We start from the raw sequence: 22014 nt of genomic DNA on the forward strand, positions 1-22014 counted from the left end.
ATTAACCTAGTATTGTCTGATCATTTAATCTATCTTATAACATCAATTATGAGACTTCCAACCTTTCTATTGAGACTCAGAATATTTGTTGATGTATATATATACTGGATAAAAATTGTAATGCATACCAATCAAATCTCTTGATTTTCTTTATTCTAACTTTAAAATATTAATGCTTTCTACCATGCAATATTAATGACATAACATTTAACACTTCATAACACCATTGCAGTATTGCCAGGCTCTTATACGCAAGTTCCATCACAAGATATACATTTACAAAACTATTGGCAAGATGGAGATGGAGAATAAATTAGAAGGATTTCATCTTCAAAATCATTATAAAGACTTCATTCTCAAGTATTATGATGAAATGAACAGGAATGGAAACGGAAAGAGGAAGATATTGAAAAACAAAGGTGATTCATCAGGGGTAAGTTCTGTGATCATGACGGGGGAAATTTTGTGGAATATCTGTTTCACTTTATTGTGTGTCAGAGTTTCTATAGACACAAATAATTAGCCAAGTTTATTCAACAATAACCAGAATTCAAATAGATTAAACAAGGATACAAATCCTTGGATTAAATGATAATCTGATATTGATGAAAAAGTTTCTTTAAATTTTTCTTGGAAGAATTCAAGGATTAATATAAGTTCCAAGGATTTGTATGCAAATCCTTGATACTTCTTTTTTTTAATTGAGTACTGAGTTTTCCCATTAACTCATCTATGTTGTTGCATTGATCATTAACAACAAAAAGAAATTTAAATTTAACAACATTACTATTTCTAAAAAGGAAGGTGTTTAATATTGCATATCGATATAATCATAAACAAAATATTTTGCATCACACTTTACTGTAACTGTTTTGATTATAAAATGATTTTTGCTGTTTAATTATCAGTATTAGAAGAAGAAAAAAAAAATTTCTTCATTGTGATTGATTAAAGAAAAAGATGTTAAGTTATCACTAACAGTTTACTCTTTTCTCCAAGGTCAAAGTACAGTAGTTATTATAATCTAAAAATAGCTTGTTACATAATAGAATAGCTCATTCTCAATGCATAGAATTACTTCAGTATATTTTATATTATGTTTAAATCATTGTACATGTACATGTACTAATTAGTTTCTGTGAATTCATTCATAAATTGTTTTGTATTAAAATGCTTTGTTTCATAAATTTATGATGAATACTGGCATACATTTAACATACAGAATCAGTCAATCTTTCATTTCAGGATAATTTAATTCACATTTCCGGGTATACACTATCTACCATTACATATTATGGCTAAGACGGATTAATGATAAATAGTAATATTGGCTCTGAAACCTTTTTCTGCAAAATTTACATCTTTTTCCTTTGGTCTTTAATAGATAGTTGTCTCAATGGCAAACATGCCATATCTTCTTAATATTTTTTATATGTAAACATGATAAACTTTAAATAAAGAAAAAAAAGATGCACAAAGGAGTAGGTTCAGTAAGACCCCTTTTTGGCCCCAAAATATAGCAGTTTTACAAAGTTGTTAAAATGTAAACTATTAGTTATTTATTGGACAGTAGAATGCTTCTGCTACATAAATATGGGCTGTTTTTGATGCAATGCACATATATCGGGAACTAGCAATATAAAGTCATGCTAAATTACTGAAATCTTCACAATTCTAGCATTTTAGTTAAATTTTAGACGGTTTCCGTGTAAAACGAAAGTGGCCGCATTCGTGTTCATCCTTGATATTGAAATGTAAGTTGTATTTGATGATAATACAAAACATATGTAAAGGTTGAGGATGAACACGGATGCGGCCACTTTCATTTTTGACAAAAACCATCTGAAAAGTGACATTTTTCGGCATATTTGGTAGATTTTTCAAATTTGAGCTTGAATCGGGTTGTTTTCAATTACTAAATCAGGTAAAATCTTTCACAAAAAATAATTGAATGAAATAAAATAGACACTTAAGTGTTTTAAAAGTGGTCAAAATCCATCGTCAAATGAACCTGAAATTTGAGGCCAAAATCGGTCCTTACCGGACCTACTCCTTTCAGAATAGTTATATCTTAATTGCGCCAAAGTTATTTTTGAAATTAAAAGTATATTTGATTAAGTTCCAAAGTCAAATATGTTGCATGGTTGTGTCCTGGTTGATAAAATGTTGAGGTATTCAAATCGCTGAAGGTTTTAATTCTACCCAAATGCAAATAGATAAGGCCTAAATTAATATATTGTTTGTTTTCCCAATCCCTATCCTGCCAAGCCAGGTGTGGGTATGTAAGCAGGGAAATAATTTTATTTCTCCAAATAGCTTGAACATTATAACGGATGATGTGGCAAGCCTGAAAATCAGAAATGAATAAAATAATATTCAACTTAGATTTGACAATAAAATTTTATGAGTAGCACCATTTTTGCAGGGTTGGTCGGGATTGGGGAAACAAACAATATTTTATTTTAGGCCCAACCATATAGCCTATTGATACAACTTTTCAGAATTTTTGGTTTTGAATGCTTTCAACATCATGTTTGATGGTTCAAAGTTTTGAATAGCTTGTGATCGATCAGTTATGCATTAATTACAATGAATTATAACACTCATCATTTACTTCATTGTTATAAACTTAAAATAGATGTGCAACATGTCCGTTCCTGGATTTAAATAACACAAAACTAAACAGTATTCAATTGATTTTGAAATTTAAATTATCGCTTTGACTGAAATAAGAACATTTTTCACCTTTCAAGTGATTTAAAATCTATTAAATAATTTTGTAGAGTTTGAGCAATGTTATGAAGTCACACCCTGAGAAAGTTTACGACAATAAGATGGAGAAGATACAGTTTAATCCAGCTATCATCAGGAAAGTTTTAGACACATTGAAAGGACAGAGTGTCATCGCTAGGAATGATAAAGATGGATTTTACTACCCTGGTAAGAATCATTTTTGTAGGAATCTTATGCATACATATATATAAGAATAGTATCATTTATTTACATGTAAAAATGTAGCTATCCTATAACTCCAATATTTTTTCAGGATAGAATAGTTGATTTCTAAGAATTATCAACAGAGTAACATCAAGTCATTCAATGTTAAAAAAGAATGTGTGTTATAAGGTTTCTCTCATTGAAATATTACTCAACCTTATTTTGGTTCTTTTCATAATGACCCCACTCTAAAACCTATATAATGATGATTCCCAACATCAAAGTTTGATATGGATTTACCTACAACTTGAATACAAAAAAAAAAAAGACAAAGTCATATATGTATTTAAACATTTTAAACACAGATTGTTTAAAATGAAGCAAATTTTTCTGTGGCAATGTAATTATTTTTGGAAGAGTTCTACAGTTTTTAAATCAAAAAATAGATTTCGCTATGAAACTTTCATAGCTATAATAATAAATCTATTCAAATGTTATCGTTTCTCCTTATTATTAAGTCAGTTTAGTTATTGATCTAATAAGAAAGCAGATTAAACCTGAAAGTTCATTGCATAATTAATGAATTTCAGTAAATGCTGCTTTGCATGCAACAAGAATAGCAACTTGTTGGGAAAGATTGATATAGTTACAGTAATTATTGGTTAAAAATCCTGCAGTTTATGTATAATATACATTTAAAAGGGTCTTATTTGAACTTGAAATTATTTTTGATTATGGAATTTGCATAATTTCTTGTGCTTGAAATTTTTAATAAATTCTATGCTTGTTCTGTACTTTAATGTTCTGTGCTGCGCACAACACTTTCCATTACAAAGAAGATAGTACATTTTCAATAGAATGTACTGTGTCGCGCACAACACTATCTATACAAAATATATTGTATGGAAAGTGTTATGAACCACTCAAAACATTATAATACCAAATAAACATGGAATTTGTTAAAAAAAAATTCAAGCACAAGAAATTATGCAAATTCCATAATTAAAGATAATTCCAAGTTCAAATACTAGCCTGTTATTTGGACAATTAAAAACTATTATCCATGTTGATGAACATATATTTATTGAATGAAAGGTGTAAATAGTAACCTCCAACCAGTCAGTGCATCCCAACTTTGCATGTTATATAAATATTGAGACTTTCCTGTTGATTATGCAGAGCAAACATTATTATTAGCAAACACTCACATTTTATGATTTCATACATGTATGTACAATTGCATTGTAAGCCATCTACATTTCTTGTAGGATATTTATGAAAAATATTGAAAAGAAACTAAATAAAATGTATTGGAATTATTGGTCCTGTACATATAGGTACATGTATATGGCTATTTGAACATTATTCTTTTACAGCCGATTGCATTGAGTGTGTAGTTAAAGGTAATATCTTTAGTTAGCTTGCTTGTCAGATGAACCCTGAAGTCATTATTAGATAAAGTATACAACTCTCCTTTCAAAATAGCCTAGTCCTACAGACAGAAAGATTGGTAATCTGTCAGACTAGTCCGTTTTTGAGGAAAAATATTTTAGACACAGTTACATTATAATTGGTTACATAATTGTTGCATCATACTAACATTGCATTTATTTGAAAGAGTAATCTGTTAGCTATCCATAACTACCACTTTTATAAATTTTCAAGCATTATTAAGAAATTACAGCATTTTAAAACTTGGGAGTTGGAGTTATAAAATCTTTGTATTGTGCTACCTTAAAGGAGGATAGTTTACCTAACCTGTGTCTAACAAGCAAGCTAACCAAAGATATTACCTTTACCTACACAGTGAGTACACACTCAATGCAATCAGCTGTAATTACTGTGGACTTGAACATTGGAGTGATAGAAAGAGATCCTTGATAAGTACTGATATACATGTATTGTAGTTGAAATAAAAGTCTATTAGGCCTATATTTATAATTACAGGGACAGGTGTACGTTGTCCAGATCCCAGACATGCTGTTATACATGTTCTATATGTTTATAATTACAGGGACAGTTGTACAGTGTCCAGATCCCAGACATGCTGTTATACATGTTCTATATGTTTATAATTACAGGGACAGTTGTACGTTGTCCAGATCCCAGACATGCTGTTTTTATACATGTTCTATATGTTTATAATTACAGGGACAGTTGTACGGTGTCCAGATCCCAGACATACTGTTATACATGTTCTATATGTTTATAATTACAGGGACAGTTGTACGTTGTCCAGATCCCAGACATACTGTTATACATATTCTATATGTTTATAATTACAGGGACAGTTGTACGGTGTCCAGATCCCAGACATGCTGTTATACATGTTCTATATGTTTATAATTACAGGGACAGTTGTACGGTGTCCAGATCCAAGACATGCTGTTATACATGTTCTATATGTTTATAATTACAGGGACAGTTGTACGGTGTCCAGATCCCAGACATGCTGTTATACAGTTTGAGGACAAGGAAGAGAGAACAGTTCCCACCAGACTTGTCATTGCAATGAGTGGTGCTATACCTATGCCTTTGTTAAGGGTAATTATTTCTAAACATTGGTAAAAAATAGTAGTACTATATCATTTTTGTGAGCACAATATATGTTTTTTAAATAACCTTCAGAAGGTATGCAAGAGACAAAAATAAAATTTAGAATGGAAATGGGAAATGTGCCAAAGAGACAACAACCCGACCATAAATAAAACAACAGCAGAAGGTCACCAACAGGTCTTCAATGTAGCGAGAAATTCCCGCACCCGGAGGCGTCCTTCAACTGGCCCCTAAACAAATATATACTAGTTCATGCAGTGATAATGAACACCATACTAATTTCCAAATTGTACACAAGAAACTAAAATTAAAATAATACAAGACTAACAAAGGCCAGAGGCTCCTGACTTGGGACAGGCGCAAAAATGCGGCGGGGTTAAACATGTTTGTGAGATCTCAACCCTCCCCCTATACCTCTAGTCAATGTAGAAAAGTAAACGCATAACAATACGCACATTAAAATTCAGTTCAAGAGAAGTCCGAGTCTGATGTCAGAAGATGTAACCAAAGAAAATAAACAAAATGACAATAATACATAAATAACAGCAGACTACTAGCAGTTAACTGACATGCCAGCTCCAGACTTCAATTAAACTGACTGAAAGATTATGATTTCATCATATGAACATCAGGCACAATCCTTCCCGTTAGGGGTTTAGTATCATACCATCATAACATATATGAGAAGAACATAACCCGTGTCATGCCAACAACTGGTTTTTGAATAAATGTGTTTAGTTCCGATGCAAAGACCCTATAAGTGAATCAATATTAACGCCAAAATATGCAATCTTTAATGACCTGACAACAGTATCGTAACTATATCCCTTCTTAATAAGTCTATTCAAAGGTTTTGTTAGTTTTTGAGGTGAATACTGACACCTTTGTGCTTTATAAAGAATATTTCCATAAAAAATTGGATGTGAAATACCTGAACGTATAAGAAGTCTGCATGTTGAGCTATATTTACGAATGATGTCCTTATACCGATGATAAAATTTAGTAAATGTTTTGACTAGTTTGTGATATCGAAAACCCTTGTGTAATAATTTTTCAGTAATACATAAATTTCTCTCGTTAAAATCTAAAAAATTGTTACATACACGAGCGAATCGTACAAGTTGAGATATATAAACACCGTAAGATGGTGACAAGGGAACGTCAACATCTAAAAATGGATAATTAACGATAGGAAATGAAAAATCATCTCTTTTATCATAAATTTTAGTATTCAGCTTTCCGTTAGTGATATAGATATCAAGATCGAGGAAAGGGCAGTCATTGTTAGTATTAGCTTTATTTAAAGTAAGTTCAACAGGATAAATTTCTTTAATATACATACTGAAGTCGTCATCTATTAACCATTTAAAACTAGTTTTTATGAATTAATAGATTGCAGCATATTAAAAAAATTAAAAAACAGAAAAATGTCATTGTTTTATAAATATTTAATGAGATATTCAAAACAATATAAGAAAGGTAAAATTACCAAGAATGCACAACAGGTGGTATCTCCAAGAATGTAATTGATGATTAATAGAAGTATTTGTTATGAAAAAAGGAAAACTTTCAATCTCAAACTTCACAAACAAATAAACTAGTTTTTCATTGTTTTCATCTGTAATTGAAAAATAAAATATTTATGTTGACAACTGTAAAAATAGTGATAATCTTTCTTAAAAAAGGAAGAGCTCTCTTTAATAATATAAACTAAATCTCACTAATCTGCAGTGAAAAATGTGTATCATGTTACATGTATACATGTATATTCTACAAAAATAGTTTCTAAATATGATAACTTCTTACTTATAGGCAGGTGATTATGTGTTAGTGAGAGTACAGTATACAACTGACAAGTCTGACTGTTATGTTCCTGGTATTGTACAAGTTGTACCTGCACGTGAGGAGGCCTCAAATAAATTCTACACAGTGGTCATGTTCAATGGACAACAGGTAGAGTGAACTTTCTTTCAAACACAAAATGAGTTTTAAAATAACTACTATTGTACTGATAATTCATGTGTTATGCTTAGTAATAGCTGTGAAGTTGTAAATTTGAGGTTTCAGGTAAATACCTTTGGAAAGATCAACAATGATTTTAATTTTGATAACTTTTGTTATATACTGAATATTAAGGAATTTTTCTCAGGTGTTCAATGAAGACATTTTACTGTAAAATATCACACCAAAATGTTTCGCAATTAGATGTATTGTACAAAGCTATCTAACACGAAAAATTAACACATTGAGCAAAGTTTAACTCAGACACTTTTATTAAAGGCCCAAACCCTTTTCAATGTTGTGACTTGTCATTCTGGAATTATGGTTCTTGAAACAAGTTAAACCAATGTTGTACAAATTGTAATATGATATAGCTGAGGGAAACATAGAGGATAAGATTTGACAATTTTCTTGGTTGCTATACAGGAGTAAAAGCCCTGGACTCTTTTAGCAATGATAATAACAAATGTAAGAAAACTAAAGCAGCACAAACCCCACCAAAAACTGATGCATAATGAAATAGATGCAAGTCTTATAAAGATTATACAACATTCATGATATTTGTTATGATTGCTAGACAATTTTTATTTGAAATGTATGATTTCTATATTAATTATAAAAGCTTAATTTGCATATCAGAACTTTAAAACTAGATTATGCCTTTGTTTTTTTACCATTTTTCTTCAGATTAATATATACGTTTTTTCATACATTTCAGGCGACAACAACGAGGAATTTATTGATGAAGATCAGTAAATGTAGATTTGAATTTGCCATAAGATATATTGCTGATATACAGAATGTCGACAGCAGAAAGTATGTATAACACTGAGACTGTTGAGTGTAAAATACTCATTACAATTTTAAAGCAAAACATAATAAGCTGTGTAATACATATGATAACAGAAAATAAAGGCAAATGCATTCAAAGTAATAAATATTTGATATATTGTTATAATTGTATTTTTCAATCTAATGCTGCTTATTTGTGTATAAATGAAAAAAAATATTCTTTACCTTTACAATGTTAAATTTATTTATTCAGTAATTTTTGACATTATTATTTTTAGCCTTATTTTTTTTTGTTTATTTTGATAAATATACAATTTTATCAATATAAAAGAACAATAACACTAAAGTTTTAAAAAGTTTTAAAAGTTTGTTTTTATACAGTAACTCCCTTATTATTTATACAAGAATAAGAAAATAAAGTTTTTTACTTTCAGATATGAAGATAAAGTGTATGTCACACCGAGAACACCAAGGACTCCACGACCTTCAGATAAACAGAAAAAAGTGAGGTAAAAAGAAATTTTATAATGGATAATATTAGTTACACAGTGTGTAATTGACCTAATACGAGAATTTATCGGGTCAATAAAATTCATATCGGGTGAGACGAATTTATCCTGATTTTGTTATATTACATATTATTATATTTAAATTCAATATAAGGACAATATCAACGAAATATGTTTTAGATATTTAATCTAAAACAGTAAAAAAATAAAATATTAGGACTATGAAGCCATTTATTTTATTTATTTTTTTATAGTGATATACTCTGGACCTTTAAATAATCAATAACTCTGAAATCTGGGAAACTGACATCACTAAATGAATTATGCATAAAAAATAAAAATCCATGACTGCAAGTGAAAAGGTATCACAAAACTCAGTAAAATAAACAGAATAGTTTAGCTTGAGATACAAGATAGAATTTTAATACACCAGACAATATTTTTTCAAGGTAAGAATATTTTTCTCATCAAATGGCAATCTTTGTAGGGGCATAAGTTGACAAATTTATGACTTCTGAACTATAAAATTTCCCCCAATACACATTATTATACTTCATGACCTGAAGTTGATGTTGAAATGCCAGATTTGGATTGGTAAATACAAGGGAGATAATTTACACTATTCCATGGCTCTATAATCATCCATAGAGATGTTTTTCAAGTTGATCACGTGTGCACTTTATTATACCCATATTGTTATCATGTGCACAATGTCATAGTTTATTTTTAACATGAAATCTAGAATAGATGTTATTAATAACAAAATTTTCAGTTTAATAAATTGAATAAAACATAGCTATCAGTGGATAATAAAGCAGACTGTTATCCTATACAAAACATTGTCAACATGGGCTTTGTCTCAGTTGACAATGTTTCTGAGGGTTAAAATCTTCTCTATCACCCTCTAAGCTAATTGGCAATTGACATGCTAGCCAATAATACATCAGTAATGTTCTTGAGCTGATTTTGATCATATTAAATCAAAGTGACTCTTAATAACTATGACTTACTTGACTTTATCCACTTCGTCCCATAGGGGACATTATAGGGCGACCAAACATACTATATTATTTCATTATTCAGCTTGTTTAAATGTTTGAAACCAAAAATAAATCATAATTCAATGTTTTGTCTAGGTCAAATCTAATGCCCCTTTAAAGTGATAGTGCTAGCAAAGTAATTGCTTCCCAATATGTTGTACTACATGCATGCGTCATAAGTAGAATCATGTATGAATGAAAAGCCTTGGTAAAGTATGAAACAATCTATAAGTGCATCTAAATAAATGTTTTATATCATGTATATTGATTAATAAACAAAGACTGTTACATAAAGCAATCAATTTATTTAAATTGTAATTACTTCATTAGTTTAAACATATTTGTTTATAGTGGATTGGGAAACAAGTTTTGCAACTTATATTAATCCCTTTCAACAATTATTTCATTGATTTATAATCATTGATGATTTTAAACAAAACCATCTTTATGGTTTTTACTATTTACAGTTTTTAATGGTTTCACTTCATCTTAGCTTTGAATAAAATGTGTATACTGTGGATTCATTATTTTATTCGTTGGATACCAATTTTCATTGATTTCATGAGTATAGGTGAACCACGAAATTAAATGTTCAACGAATGACAAATTACCTACAGGCTTGTATGCAAACTTTGTCAAAACCACGAAATTAAATATCCACAAACATGTAAGTTTTCCTTAAGGTGGCTCGGGACTATTCGACTGCGCATAATTTCACACATGAATTACAAAAGTATTTGTCGTAAATTCGACGTAATTTTTCTAAATATTTTAATTGATTAGAAATGTTAAATCATTGTTGTTATGTGACTAATAGAATATTTTCGTTATTATCCGTATTTGTTAAAGGGTCAAAATGACATTTCACCCATTTTCACCATTTTCCCGCCAAAATTTGGGTTTTAAGGCAAAATATTTTTTTTTCCTTATCGGTGACCTATGATTTTTATTGGCTCGTTCTGTGAAACTATATTCCAGCTTTTCATATTACAGTTTTGGACCAATTGTCATAGAACGCTTTTTTGATATTTCGATAAAAATATGTCAACACCTCTATTTTTCCTATCATTTCATTGAAAAATGGTCCCTTTTACATACCTGTTTCAAAGTAAAATTTTGAGCTTAAATGGTCCGTGACCCCCTATTTTTTTTCGACCAATTTGATTCATTTTGTTTAAAAAATAAAATATAACCAAAAATATGGCACTTCTGATAGAAACTTCGAATAGGCCCGAGCCACCTTAATCCACGAAAATTGGTACCCACAAAAATAAGTGAATCCACATTTTTTGCCATGGGTCTTGTTATTACATGTAATTCTATACCAGCTTGTATGCATTTTATCTTAATTTTAACCAAAGTGTGATAAAATAATTTTTGTAATTCCTTATTAGGAAAGAAGAAAAGACTGTGATTAAGAAAACAGAAGAAAGACACAGATCAAAATCATCAAACTCATCAAGATCTAGGTCACGATCATCATCGCAGTCAAGATCAAGCTCTCGTTCACCAAAACAGTCCAGATCTAGGTCTAGATCAAGGTCAAGTTCTAGATCAAGATCACGATCTAGATCCAGATCAAGATCTGTGTCATCTAGGTCCAGGTCTCGAACACCAGAAAAAACATTAAAGTCAGAAGACTCATCAAAGAAAGAAAGAGAAAGGAGATCTTCTAGCTCTAGTTCAGGGTCAAGATCAGAATCTATTCATCTGAGGCCAAAGTCATCAAAAGTAAGGAAATCACCAATAGAAAGGCCAGTTACTCCTGTATTAGGACAACACGAAGAAGAGGAAAGGGAAAAAAAAAGAATTAAAGAAAAAAAGAGAAAGCATAAATTGAAAGTGCTGAGAAAACAATTATTAAAACAACAGGAAGAACAGGAACAGCAGCAATTGGTGATTTATAATTCTAATGTTTATAATTATACTTATGAAATAACTATTTACTTTATTTTATGGCTTTAGTTTCGAGGAAATGTAGATACATGAACTTAAAACAAAAACTTGTTTTGAAGTACATAGATCAAGCATTTAATTTTGCAAATTAGAAAAGTTTTGAATTTCTTTTACAGGCCAATCAAATCTATACAAAATTTTCCAAAAAAATGTGCTAGGCTGCAAAATTTCATCCGATTACTGAAATCAATGCAATGTTTTGAATGCTGTTGAAATTGTTTTAATATTATTCTTAGCTAACTGTGATTTGAATAACACATAAGTTTCTTTTATACTTTCTGTAGGCCTTAAAGCAACAGCGAAAGAAAATGAAGAAGATGAAGAAAAGATTGAAAAAGAAGAAGAGACATGAAAGAACAAGCGAGAGATATGTACTAGCACATGGTCCTGTTATCCCAGTAGAAAGTTCCTCCGAGACAGATTCTGATGACGACAGCAGACAAGGGGGGAAAGGTTGGTTTTTACTAATTTTATGTTTTTAAACAGTACAGAGGTCTTTGCAATACTATGGATTCATTTATTTTTTGTGGTTACCAATTTTTCAGGATTATGGAAAATTTGTATTTACATGGATATTTTGAATTCGTAGTTTTGATAAGGTCTGCATGCAAACCTATAGAAAATTTGTACTTCTTTAAACATTTGATTATGTGGACCACATAAAACCACGAAATCCACGAAAATAGGTATAACAGCGAATAATGATGAATCCACAGTATCATATAATACATCAACATGAAGCAACACTCGTAGATCCTGGACTTGAATAACCATACTGTACTTAGATTATTATCTTCATTATTTAATATCTTCTCCTCTCATGACATGATCCCAACTCTATATTTCATTCTAGCAAATCGAAACAATAGCCACATCATAATCAACAAATTTAAGAAGTTTCTTGATCGTGTAAACATCTAATGATTCTAAAAGCTTTGAATTTTGGTTTGTTTCAAATCATTCTTTTTTTCCCTTAAAAATATTATGATAGTTTTTTTTTTATATTTTGCTTTTGCTTTTTTTTTTATAGACAAGGTTCACGAGAAAATGCCAGGACTGTTGATTTTAAGAAAATCACTGCCACATTTGAGAGAAGGAGAGGAGGTATTAGCTAGATGGTCAGATGAAGGCTGGTATTTCAGAGGTAAAGTACTTGATTTTTTGTAGTTTATCTCACAAACTCACTGACACTCTTAGTTTCTGTCAATATTTTAAGACTTACAAAAATATACATACATATAGCCTGCAGTATCTGATTTTGATTTAGCAACAGTGATGTCTTATACTTTTTAGAGAAATTTTTCTTCTGTAAAAGTTTTCAATTTTAAATAACAATAAATATTTGTAATATTTTAAAAGATGAATAGGAACAAAAATTGCATAATCATTCACAATTTATAGTAACATATCTTTGTATAACAAATAAAAAGGTTATATATTCAGTTTTCTTTTTCTAAAAAGATTATAAGCCATGCATATATAGAACTATGTAGCTATATTTATATTTGTTTATAATTTCAGGTATTGTAAGGGAGGATTGTGGTGATCGTAGTTATATTGTAGAGGACGCCACTCATCAAGTCGAGAAAATCTGGAGAGAAGATATTATCACAGACTATGACGATGCTAACCAAATATTACAGGTTTGTGTGACCGTTCTCTTTTGTTTGCTGGTAGATCCTTACACAGTATAATTGTTTCTTGTACACATGGATTCATGACAGTATTATATTTTCATTAATCTATAGCGCTGTTCTTAAAGGGATAATTCGCGATTTTTCACTTTTCATCTTATTATGTTCATAATACCATAAAAAACATATTCACCAAGTTTTATTTCGATATGAAAAGTAATAAAGGAGAAAATTGGGAATTATTAATTTTATTTTATCAAACTTCCTGACTTATGTGACGTAGTTTAAGTCTTTGGGCATGCCGGGAGTGAAATTAATCTCATTTAAGTCTTGTTCGTTAACGCTATTTAAAGCGCATCGACGACTTTTGGTGTAGCTATTAACCCAAGAAAAGTAAGTGATAGCCATGCAACTTTTTAAATTAGATTGTAGGATTCATGTGTGGATTTTTTATACGAATTCTAGTAATTAAAGTAAATAATACAATAGAACATTTTTATGATTTTTTTTCTTCAAATACTTTAAACAAACATATGAAACTGACACGATCGATAGTGTATTAAAAATACATGTTTGTATTCTGAACTTTTTGCTTCATTCCAGAAAACATTTTCACTTGCTTGTACTGTGGAAATTAAATGTGTATTAATTTGTGACACTTAGTGAATGTTGAATGCGTAGTTAAACTCAAGGTAATTAAAAGATTAGCATTATGTAATACTAATCTTTTGATCTTCATTCAGTGACACCTAGGCGTCACGGTTCAGCATTTCAGGTGTGAACAACATTTCGTATGAATGATATACGGGAGTCAGTTATAGTTATAGACACAGAAATGTAAGAAAAAGAATTAAAATGAATTAACGGGAGAAATAAGGTCGCACAATAACTGGATAGCTGTTGTATATTTTTATATATTTTGCATTAAGCTCACTTTTAAATGAATTATGACTTCTGATTAGTTTTGTAACGATAAAATACTGAATTATTTTAATTGAATAAATTTATAAATAAAAATAGCCTTCTAAACACGAGTGTATGAACTAAAAATTGTACCTTTTTAAATTAAAATCGCCAACCTTTAATATTTCAAACAGATTGCAATTATATAATTTAGTCCATCCAAAGCGATCTTTATTTACCTATTTAGGAATTAATGTTCTTATCAAAATATTTTAAATCTCACAACGCATGCATGAATACTTCAGCTATTTGAAAAAAAAGATGTTTTAAAAAATTGACAGGAAATTTAAGGATCCTCTTGGAATGGAATCGAAAAATTACGAATAGAATTTCTTTTCAAGTGTGAAAAACGTCAACCAAATTTATTCATAATCGGGAGCGTCCTTATATTAAAATAGTCTTCTTCTCACAACGATTATACTTTAGCTATTTGACCAACGATGTTTTAAAAAAAAAGACAACGAATTTAATGTCATCTTAATTTCCCTATTTTTGAATGTAATTATAAGTCTGTTCAACTGGCAAAAATACCCCTAAAGCGGACAAGCAGTTTATTCTTTAAATTGCTGTCATTGAATATCAAGAAAGAAAATAATTCCCGAAATCAATTTGAAACTTTAATACTCAAAAGTTTTCCTGGAAAATATTCACATCCCTTGGGGTTTATTAGTGTACGTCCAGTTGCATATGTTTTACATGAATGTCGGAACAATTGTGATGATGTCGAATTTCTTCCTTTATTGGAGAACGATCTAATTGATATATATACATTTGTGATTTTACTATGTTCATAACTTCGATGAACCGAAGCAAGTTATTATATCGACCTGTATTTAAATCAAATTGGTCCTCTACTTCTTCTTCTTCTTCTTCTTCTTTTGGTATACAATAGTCTATCGAATTCGATGATTACATACTGTTGGCATTCGTGGACTAGTCTATTTACAAAACTGTTACCCCAATTTACACAAAATGTATGTTTCTTTCTTATGTTCAATGTATACATGTATATATTTTAAATTGCGATATAGCCCCGTAACTTTCTATCCAGGCGTAGAAATAAATCGTCGACAAGTGCGTACATTTTTTTTAAATCAATATTTCTGGTATGTTCCAATCTGTCCTTTACTATTGACAACGAGTATATATTACATTTTCCCAAATTAAACCTTGGAAAAAAAAATGTAAATAGATTTTTATTTTATCAAATCTTTTTTTTTTTTTGGTATTATTTATATTTTTATAAATAATATTCTTTACACCAGTAATGTTATTTATAAACAAGCGTATGAGTTTAGTAATGACTAGTATATTATATCACTTTCGGACACGCAAGACAGAGATGTATATTATACACCTGGAGAGTTATAAGTTATCGGCCGTGTACACTGATCAATACCTACAGAAGTGAAACGATGCATGAACTTGCAAGCCCGACAGGAAATCGATTGAATACCTGGACGTGTCACCTCACACCCCTCACAATACCTTTGGGAGTAATACCTTTAGTCATGCTGGTGATCAGATAGGGAAGATCCGAATTTATTTGAATAAAATTTATTACTTTAAAGAATTATAAACGAATTAGATTTACGAAAACAGTTTTCACGGAACACTTATTTATGATTTAAACTTTGATTTTTTAACTAATTCCAATATTAACAGTTTAAAAATAACAGACTGTGGTAATTAAAAAAAAATAAGAACATTTTCCGTATCAAGTTGGTTTGTCAGATAAAACAACAGTACGATTGACAAGATATCGACACGCAATTACGACTACATCGGTTACTGTAGTTTTGGTCCTTTGTGGTTTATAGACATATCGTGATTTTTCATCGGGGAAGACGACAAAATGGCGGAACGCAGAGAATTGATACTCTAAATTTAAAATCGATGGTGATCTCTTATCTAGCGGAATAAAACTTTAATATCTATAAATTTGAGCATTTCTATATAGAATGGACATAATATCAATTTTTGATTTTTTTGCGAAGTTTCCCTTTAATGAAATTGTATTTTATTTAACTTAGAATTTATATTTTTGAACCGAGAAACAAGCAATTAAATAAACCCCAACTTAACAAAAAATTCTGAATAAAACAGTATTTTGCTTCTTGTACTGTTTAAAGACAATTGTTTAACATTCAAAGAGGTGTCGTTTCTATGGATAGCCAAATAGGAGGGAAAATTCAAAAATTCTTTCACTATGAAACTATATTTGTATTAGTATATTTAACTTTTCCAGCCAAAGGACCCAATAGTTGCCTTACACCCACTTTACAGCTTTAGCTATGCCCCTGGAGTTATACTAGAAGTATATCACAACATGTGGATGAAGGTCAGATTTTATGATGGAGAAGAAGCAAAGATTCCGAGGGAGGAAGCATTTAAACTGACGTCAGAAAAGTTTGAGCATGATGTTAACTTTATCATTGAATGTGAGACAAGATGGGTGGAGCAAGCTGTTGTAGCCCGTGATGATAGATATGGAACATATCATTTAGGTAAATTTATGTTAGATGTATAATTAAAAGCAGGTTAGGTAGATAGGGAAAGCTTTTATTTCCAGGGTAGATTGTTGTGGAACATGAATCTGGAGTTGTGTCCAAAATTGTATCATCAAAGAATCAAAGAGTGAAAGATTTCTCTTAGAAGAACATTTGAAAGTCCCAGTGAATAAACTACACAGATAAAAATAGCTATTTCATTTGTTTAAATGGACAATAGAACTGACAAAAGTTTAAATAGATTGAACAATAGGAGATGAATCCATGGAAAAGTGTCATTTGGTTCCCCATAAATCTTTCCCTTCTTAGGATATAAGTCTTAGGATCAAAGAACAAAAAATTCAACTACACCCAGGGAAAAATTGAAAATGTTATGGTTACTTACTTCTGTACATATTTACTATTTACATTTTAAACTTATTTTCAATTTCAGCATCAATAAAGAAGAGAATAGGTAATGGCAGAGAATACCTTTTGGAATGGTGTGATGGATCACAAGCTCAGCAAAACTCCATCCATATATTTGGAGTATACACCAAACATCATCGTCTGGCTGTAGGAGACCATGTGTTGGCGATGATGGATGAACAACAACACATGTATCTACCAGGTTGGATAGCTGGTATTGTTGGTGATAAGATCAACATCAAATTCTGTGAAGGTTCTATGTAAGTTATGTCAACCTTTTGTATTTTCTTGATGTATTAATAAGATATGGATTATCTCATATGAAGTATTGAGAGTGAAAAAATTGTTAAACTCTATTTGTCTTGGATTCATAAATTTATCAAGTCATTTCTAGAATGAGTCGGTTAAATGATAGGCTTCATTTATAAGGTTCCGTAACATTGTTGAAGTATATAAAAATGATTTTAAAAACTACTGATTTGCTTAGATTAGCTAATGTCTAAATTTTCTAGATTTTTTTGTATATCAATTTTGTGTTTGAAGAATTCCTAGCTTCATCCATCTCTTTATGCCCTATTAATTCTTTTGATCTTGGCTTTATTCTCAGTTTTGATCAAAGTCTGTCACTAAAATATATTTTGTTTTATTTTTACAGAAAAGATGTAGATGACGTTCTGCAATGTTTCTGGTTAAGTAATGATTACTATGACAACGCAGTCCAGTTCTTCACAAAATGTCAAGAAGTACAATTAGAAAGTGAAGACGCCACAACGAACAAAGAGGAATTCTAACTTATTTAAATTGATATTGTTATTTTGATATTGTAATAAATATGTATGAATTATATGCTTCAAAACTGTAGTAGCTGTTTTATATGATACCATCAACCTGGGATAAAATAGTATTTTTTTTTTCCAAAACAAATACTGCACATTATTATGTAATGACATTTGGTTGTAAAAGGTTTATCATCCACTAGTTTTGATTCATGAAAAAAGTTCTTTATGGTGTGTGCATTTTCTCTAATAACTTCACTTTTAATTGGGAAGATTGGCTGCAAATGGCAATAAAGAATGTTAGAGATTATAAATGGGATGTAGACTTTTTTCTAAATGGCTGAATATCAATATATCTATTTTAAAGGGATGGTTTGACCAGGAAATTTGCCAGAAGTTAAAAAAATCCTGATACAGTTATTAATATATTTTTTAAATATTTGAAAAAGATGAAGTGTGTAGTGAGAACGCAAATGTCAATTAAATATATAATAACACACCCATTTTCTTCATGTATATTTTTTTACTACAAGGTTGGAGGGAGTAGTGCCACACTTTCATTATATACATCAGTCTTGAATAATTTCACTGAAATAATTGCAATTTCATGACTGTACCATTTGAAACTCTAACAACCTAACAAAAAGTCTGTTTAATGGCACATTTGAATTGTACATAAATACAAACATTTAGATTAATTGAAAAAAGATAACAGGGTTATATTCATGATGAAACACAAAAGTGCTAATCTAAATGACAAAAAAAAAATGCAGAAAAAATTAAAAGGACAATTTTATGTCCTTGTATTGTTTTGACTTACTGCAGTCCTTTCAACTAATTAGCATGTGGTGAAATAAGGCTGATTTCATTATATTTCAAATTAATTATGTCCGTCCATATTACATTCAATTAGGTGCTTTGTTGATTAATGATGTGATATATTTGCAGTAGTAACAATTTTTGTGATGATCATTCTCTTGAGGATCTGTCTCAAACATTTATTTATATATTTTATTTTTGTAATTCGATAGATTGTATGATTATTTTACAGTAGTAGATCAGCGTTACGTCTATTTTTAAGATTGACAGTTTGTTGTAGAATATTATGTTGGTGCATTTATGATCAAATGTGTAAATGACATGTAAATGATTCTAGTATTTCCGTTTATTGTCACTGATCATTCCTAGATATTTTTTTTGTTTCATTGTAGTATTTGGTGGGTGATCTTTTGATAATTGTGATAATTGTAAAACATTGTCTTGCTTTTGTTTTACGTAGGTATAACTACTGAAATGACATGAAACTGTTTTTATTTATAATTACAGATACAAATACTGGAGAAAAACAAATTTATATAGTTAGATATGATAGTTGCAGCATTAGCAAAGAAGCAAATCAAATTATAATGTTTGGTTTTAAGAATGTATCTGCTTTTTGTTATGATATTGAAATTATACAACAGAGACTTGTCACAAATATGATTTAGGTATTTATTTGTGTTGAGATATCTTTCATAAAATATGAAAAATAAAAATAATATAGTTTATACGTTCTTGTTTGTGGTAAACACTTCAAAGAAATTTGAAGAGGCCCTATATATATCAAAGACTACCAGCCAGGTATCATCCCCTTATTCTGTATGTTTTCCCCTTTTTATGACTTGATTTCACCAAGTACCATTTTCTCTGTATTTGACATGTTCTTCACAACCTGGTTGGCGCCATCTACAATAAAAGAGAGGCGAAAGATACCAAAGGGACATTCAATCTCAGTTTAGAATGAACTGATAATGCCATATGGTTAAAAAAGAAAAAGAAAATCAGACAAACAATAGTACACAAAACATAACATAGAAAACTAGAGATTGAGCAATACGAAGGCCACCAATATCTAGGGGTGATACAGGTTATCCGGTAGTATGAGCAGATCCTGCTCCACATGTGGCACCTATCATGTTGCTCATGTTAGTACAAACCTGGTTATACGGATTATTTGGTTGGTCACAATTGGGGAAATTGATGTTCTTTTGTACTGACATGATTAATAATAAACCTATCTAAATATAAATTGTGCTTTTGAAATTATAATGAAACTAAGGGTTTAGCTCCCTCAGGCAAAGTTGGCCATCTATGGATTTGGCTTTTTTATGATCTTCAACTATTTCTGATGCATTCTTTGCTTTCAAATATTCAACTTTGAGCGTTCCTAATAAGGTTAATTTAGAAAAGTGCTTTAGGCCCATTACATTTTAAACGTGTTTTTTTTTCAATTTTTAAATATTTACTTGACATTTTCCCTTGACCCCAATGTTTTACCAATATTCCCAGACACCAATGATACTTCTAATACTAGTATATGAAATATGTATTGATTGTAACATTTATTAAAAGAAACACCTACTAGGAATTTATTTCTAGCAGAAACATTGTTTCTCTCAAGTTTTAGCATTGAATTTTATTTGAAATTTTCATTTCAATGCTAAAACTTGAGAGAAACAATGTTTTTGCTAGAAATAAATTCCTAGTAGGTGTTTCTTTTAATAAATGTTACAATCAATACATATTTCATATACTAGTATTAGAAGTATCATTGGTGTCTGGGAATATTGGTAAAACATTGGGGTCAAGGGAAAATGTCAAGTAAATATTTAAAAATTGAAAAAAAAACACGTTTAAAATGTAATGGGCCTAAAGCAATTTTCTAAATTAACCTTATTAGGAACGCTTTTTAGCATTGAATTTTATTTGAAATTTTCATTTCAATGCAAAGACACTTTTTCCTGCCCATGAACAGAATTATTTTTACAATCATTTCCTTAAAAAAAAGAGCTCCAATGTAAATTTATTTTAGAAACTGACGAAATATTAAGTTTTTGTCTTCTCAAAAGGAAGAAAGTTACAAATCTTATCATAATCATAAGGTATACGAACATTTATAAAAGTACAAATAAACATTGACAGTGATTCCGAAGAACATTATATCACCCTCACTTTTGGAATTGGTTTCAGTTTATGCCATGACGTTTTCAACATCAGTTTCAACAATTCTTTAATATCTTCTACCTCTCCAAACTGTGAGTGTGAAATAAATGTACAAATGTAACCAGTATGAATAACTTTTAAAAAAAAACTGACATGACGACCTTGGTTGAATATTTTATGGCACAACTCATCCATCAGTCATCATACTGGATTATAGTTCTAAAACTGAATCGATATTGTACTCATTTTCACATATTGAGCGAGTTCTTGAGCTCGCTATTATATAGTATGTATATTGTTAAACAGGCATTAGCTTCGAGATATCATGAAAAAAAATGCAATATGGTTTAGTTTGGTACATTCATTATTAAAAGAGAAATCATTGCTTTGAGCGACCAATTTGGTTCAATTTTGTCAAAATAAGCGAAGAAACATCGCCGATGAATTATATACTTGAAAGTAAATTATCCTACCTCAATTAATCTGTATTCATGAGACCATCAGAACAAAAAGATTGTCTGAAACAGTATTGTGTATGATGGACATCCTATCACGTAATTACTCCTGCTTCTTTCATCGAGGCATATAAACGTTTTACACTTCATTTCAAACATTCCTACGCTACAACCTTGTATCCAATGGCTGTTATCAGTTGAATTGTTTCATACTTTTAATGTCGGCGGCTTTTGTAGCCGACTTTGACGTATGAATTTTTCCCCCATTATTGAAGGTTCCCTATAATTGCCAACATCCTTTTCATTTGAACTTTGGTGGATAGTCGTCCCATTGGAAATCAAACCACATCTCCTTTTTTATATTTATTGAGAAAAACATGATGTTGTACAAGCCGAAATATAAGTATCGATGAAATGTAGGACCTTAATTGTTCAAAGCTGTATAGCAATAATATTAATTTATGTGACCTTCAATTAAACCCATTAACTAATTAT

At 30.1% G+C, this 22014-nt stretch overlaps 1 protein-coding gene across 1 annotated transcript in view; it reads left to right on the forward strand.

The window, feature by feature from the left end:
- LOC143042975 (von Willebrand factor A domain-containing protein 3B-like) overlaps positions 1 to 19627 on the forward strand; it is a 58695-nt gene extending 39068 nt beyond the window's left edge. Inside the window, exons 24-36 of the mRNA XM_076215475.1 lie at positions 233 to 433; positions 2784 to 2940; positions 5357 to 5481; positions 7306 to 7446; positions 8213 to 8310; positions 8721 to 8795; positions 11230 to 11731; positions 12076 to 12244; positions 12822 to 12935; positions 13313 to 13434; positions 16637 to 16895; positions 17332 to 17566; positions 17962 to 19627. Of these exons, the coding sequence (XP_076071590.1) occupies positions 233 to 433; positions 2784 to 2940; positions 5357 to 5481; positions 7306 to 7446; positions 8213 to 8310; positions 8721 to 8795; positions 11230 to 11731; positions 12076 to 12244; positions 12822 to 12935; positions 13313 to 13434; positions 16637 to 16895; positions 17332 to 17566; positions 17962 to 18097 (2334 nt within the window). The 3' untranslated portion in view covers positions 18098 to 19627. The remainder of the gene's footprint in view (positions 1 to 232; positions 434 to 2783; positions 2941 to 5356; positions 5482 to 7305; positions 7447 to 8212; positions 8311 to 8720; positions 8796 to 11229; positions 11732 to 12075; positions 12245 to 12821; positions 12936 to 13312; positions 13435 to 16636; positions 16896 to 17331; positions 17567 to 17961) is intronic.
- The last annotated feature ends 2387 nt before the right edge of the window (positions 19628 to 22014 follow it).

Source organism: Mytilus galloprovincialis, chromosome 8 (assembly GCF_965363235.1).
Source record: "Mytilus galloprovincialis chromosome 8, xbMytGall1.hap1.1, whole genome shotgun sequence".
Classification (NCBI taxonomy): domain Eukaryota; kingdom Metazoa; phylum Mollusca; class Bivalvia; order Mytilida; family Mytilidae; genus Mytilus; species Mytilus galloprovincialis.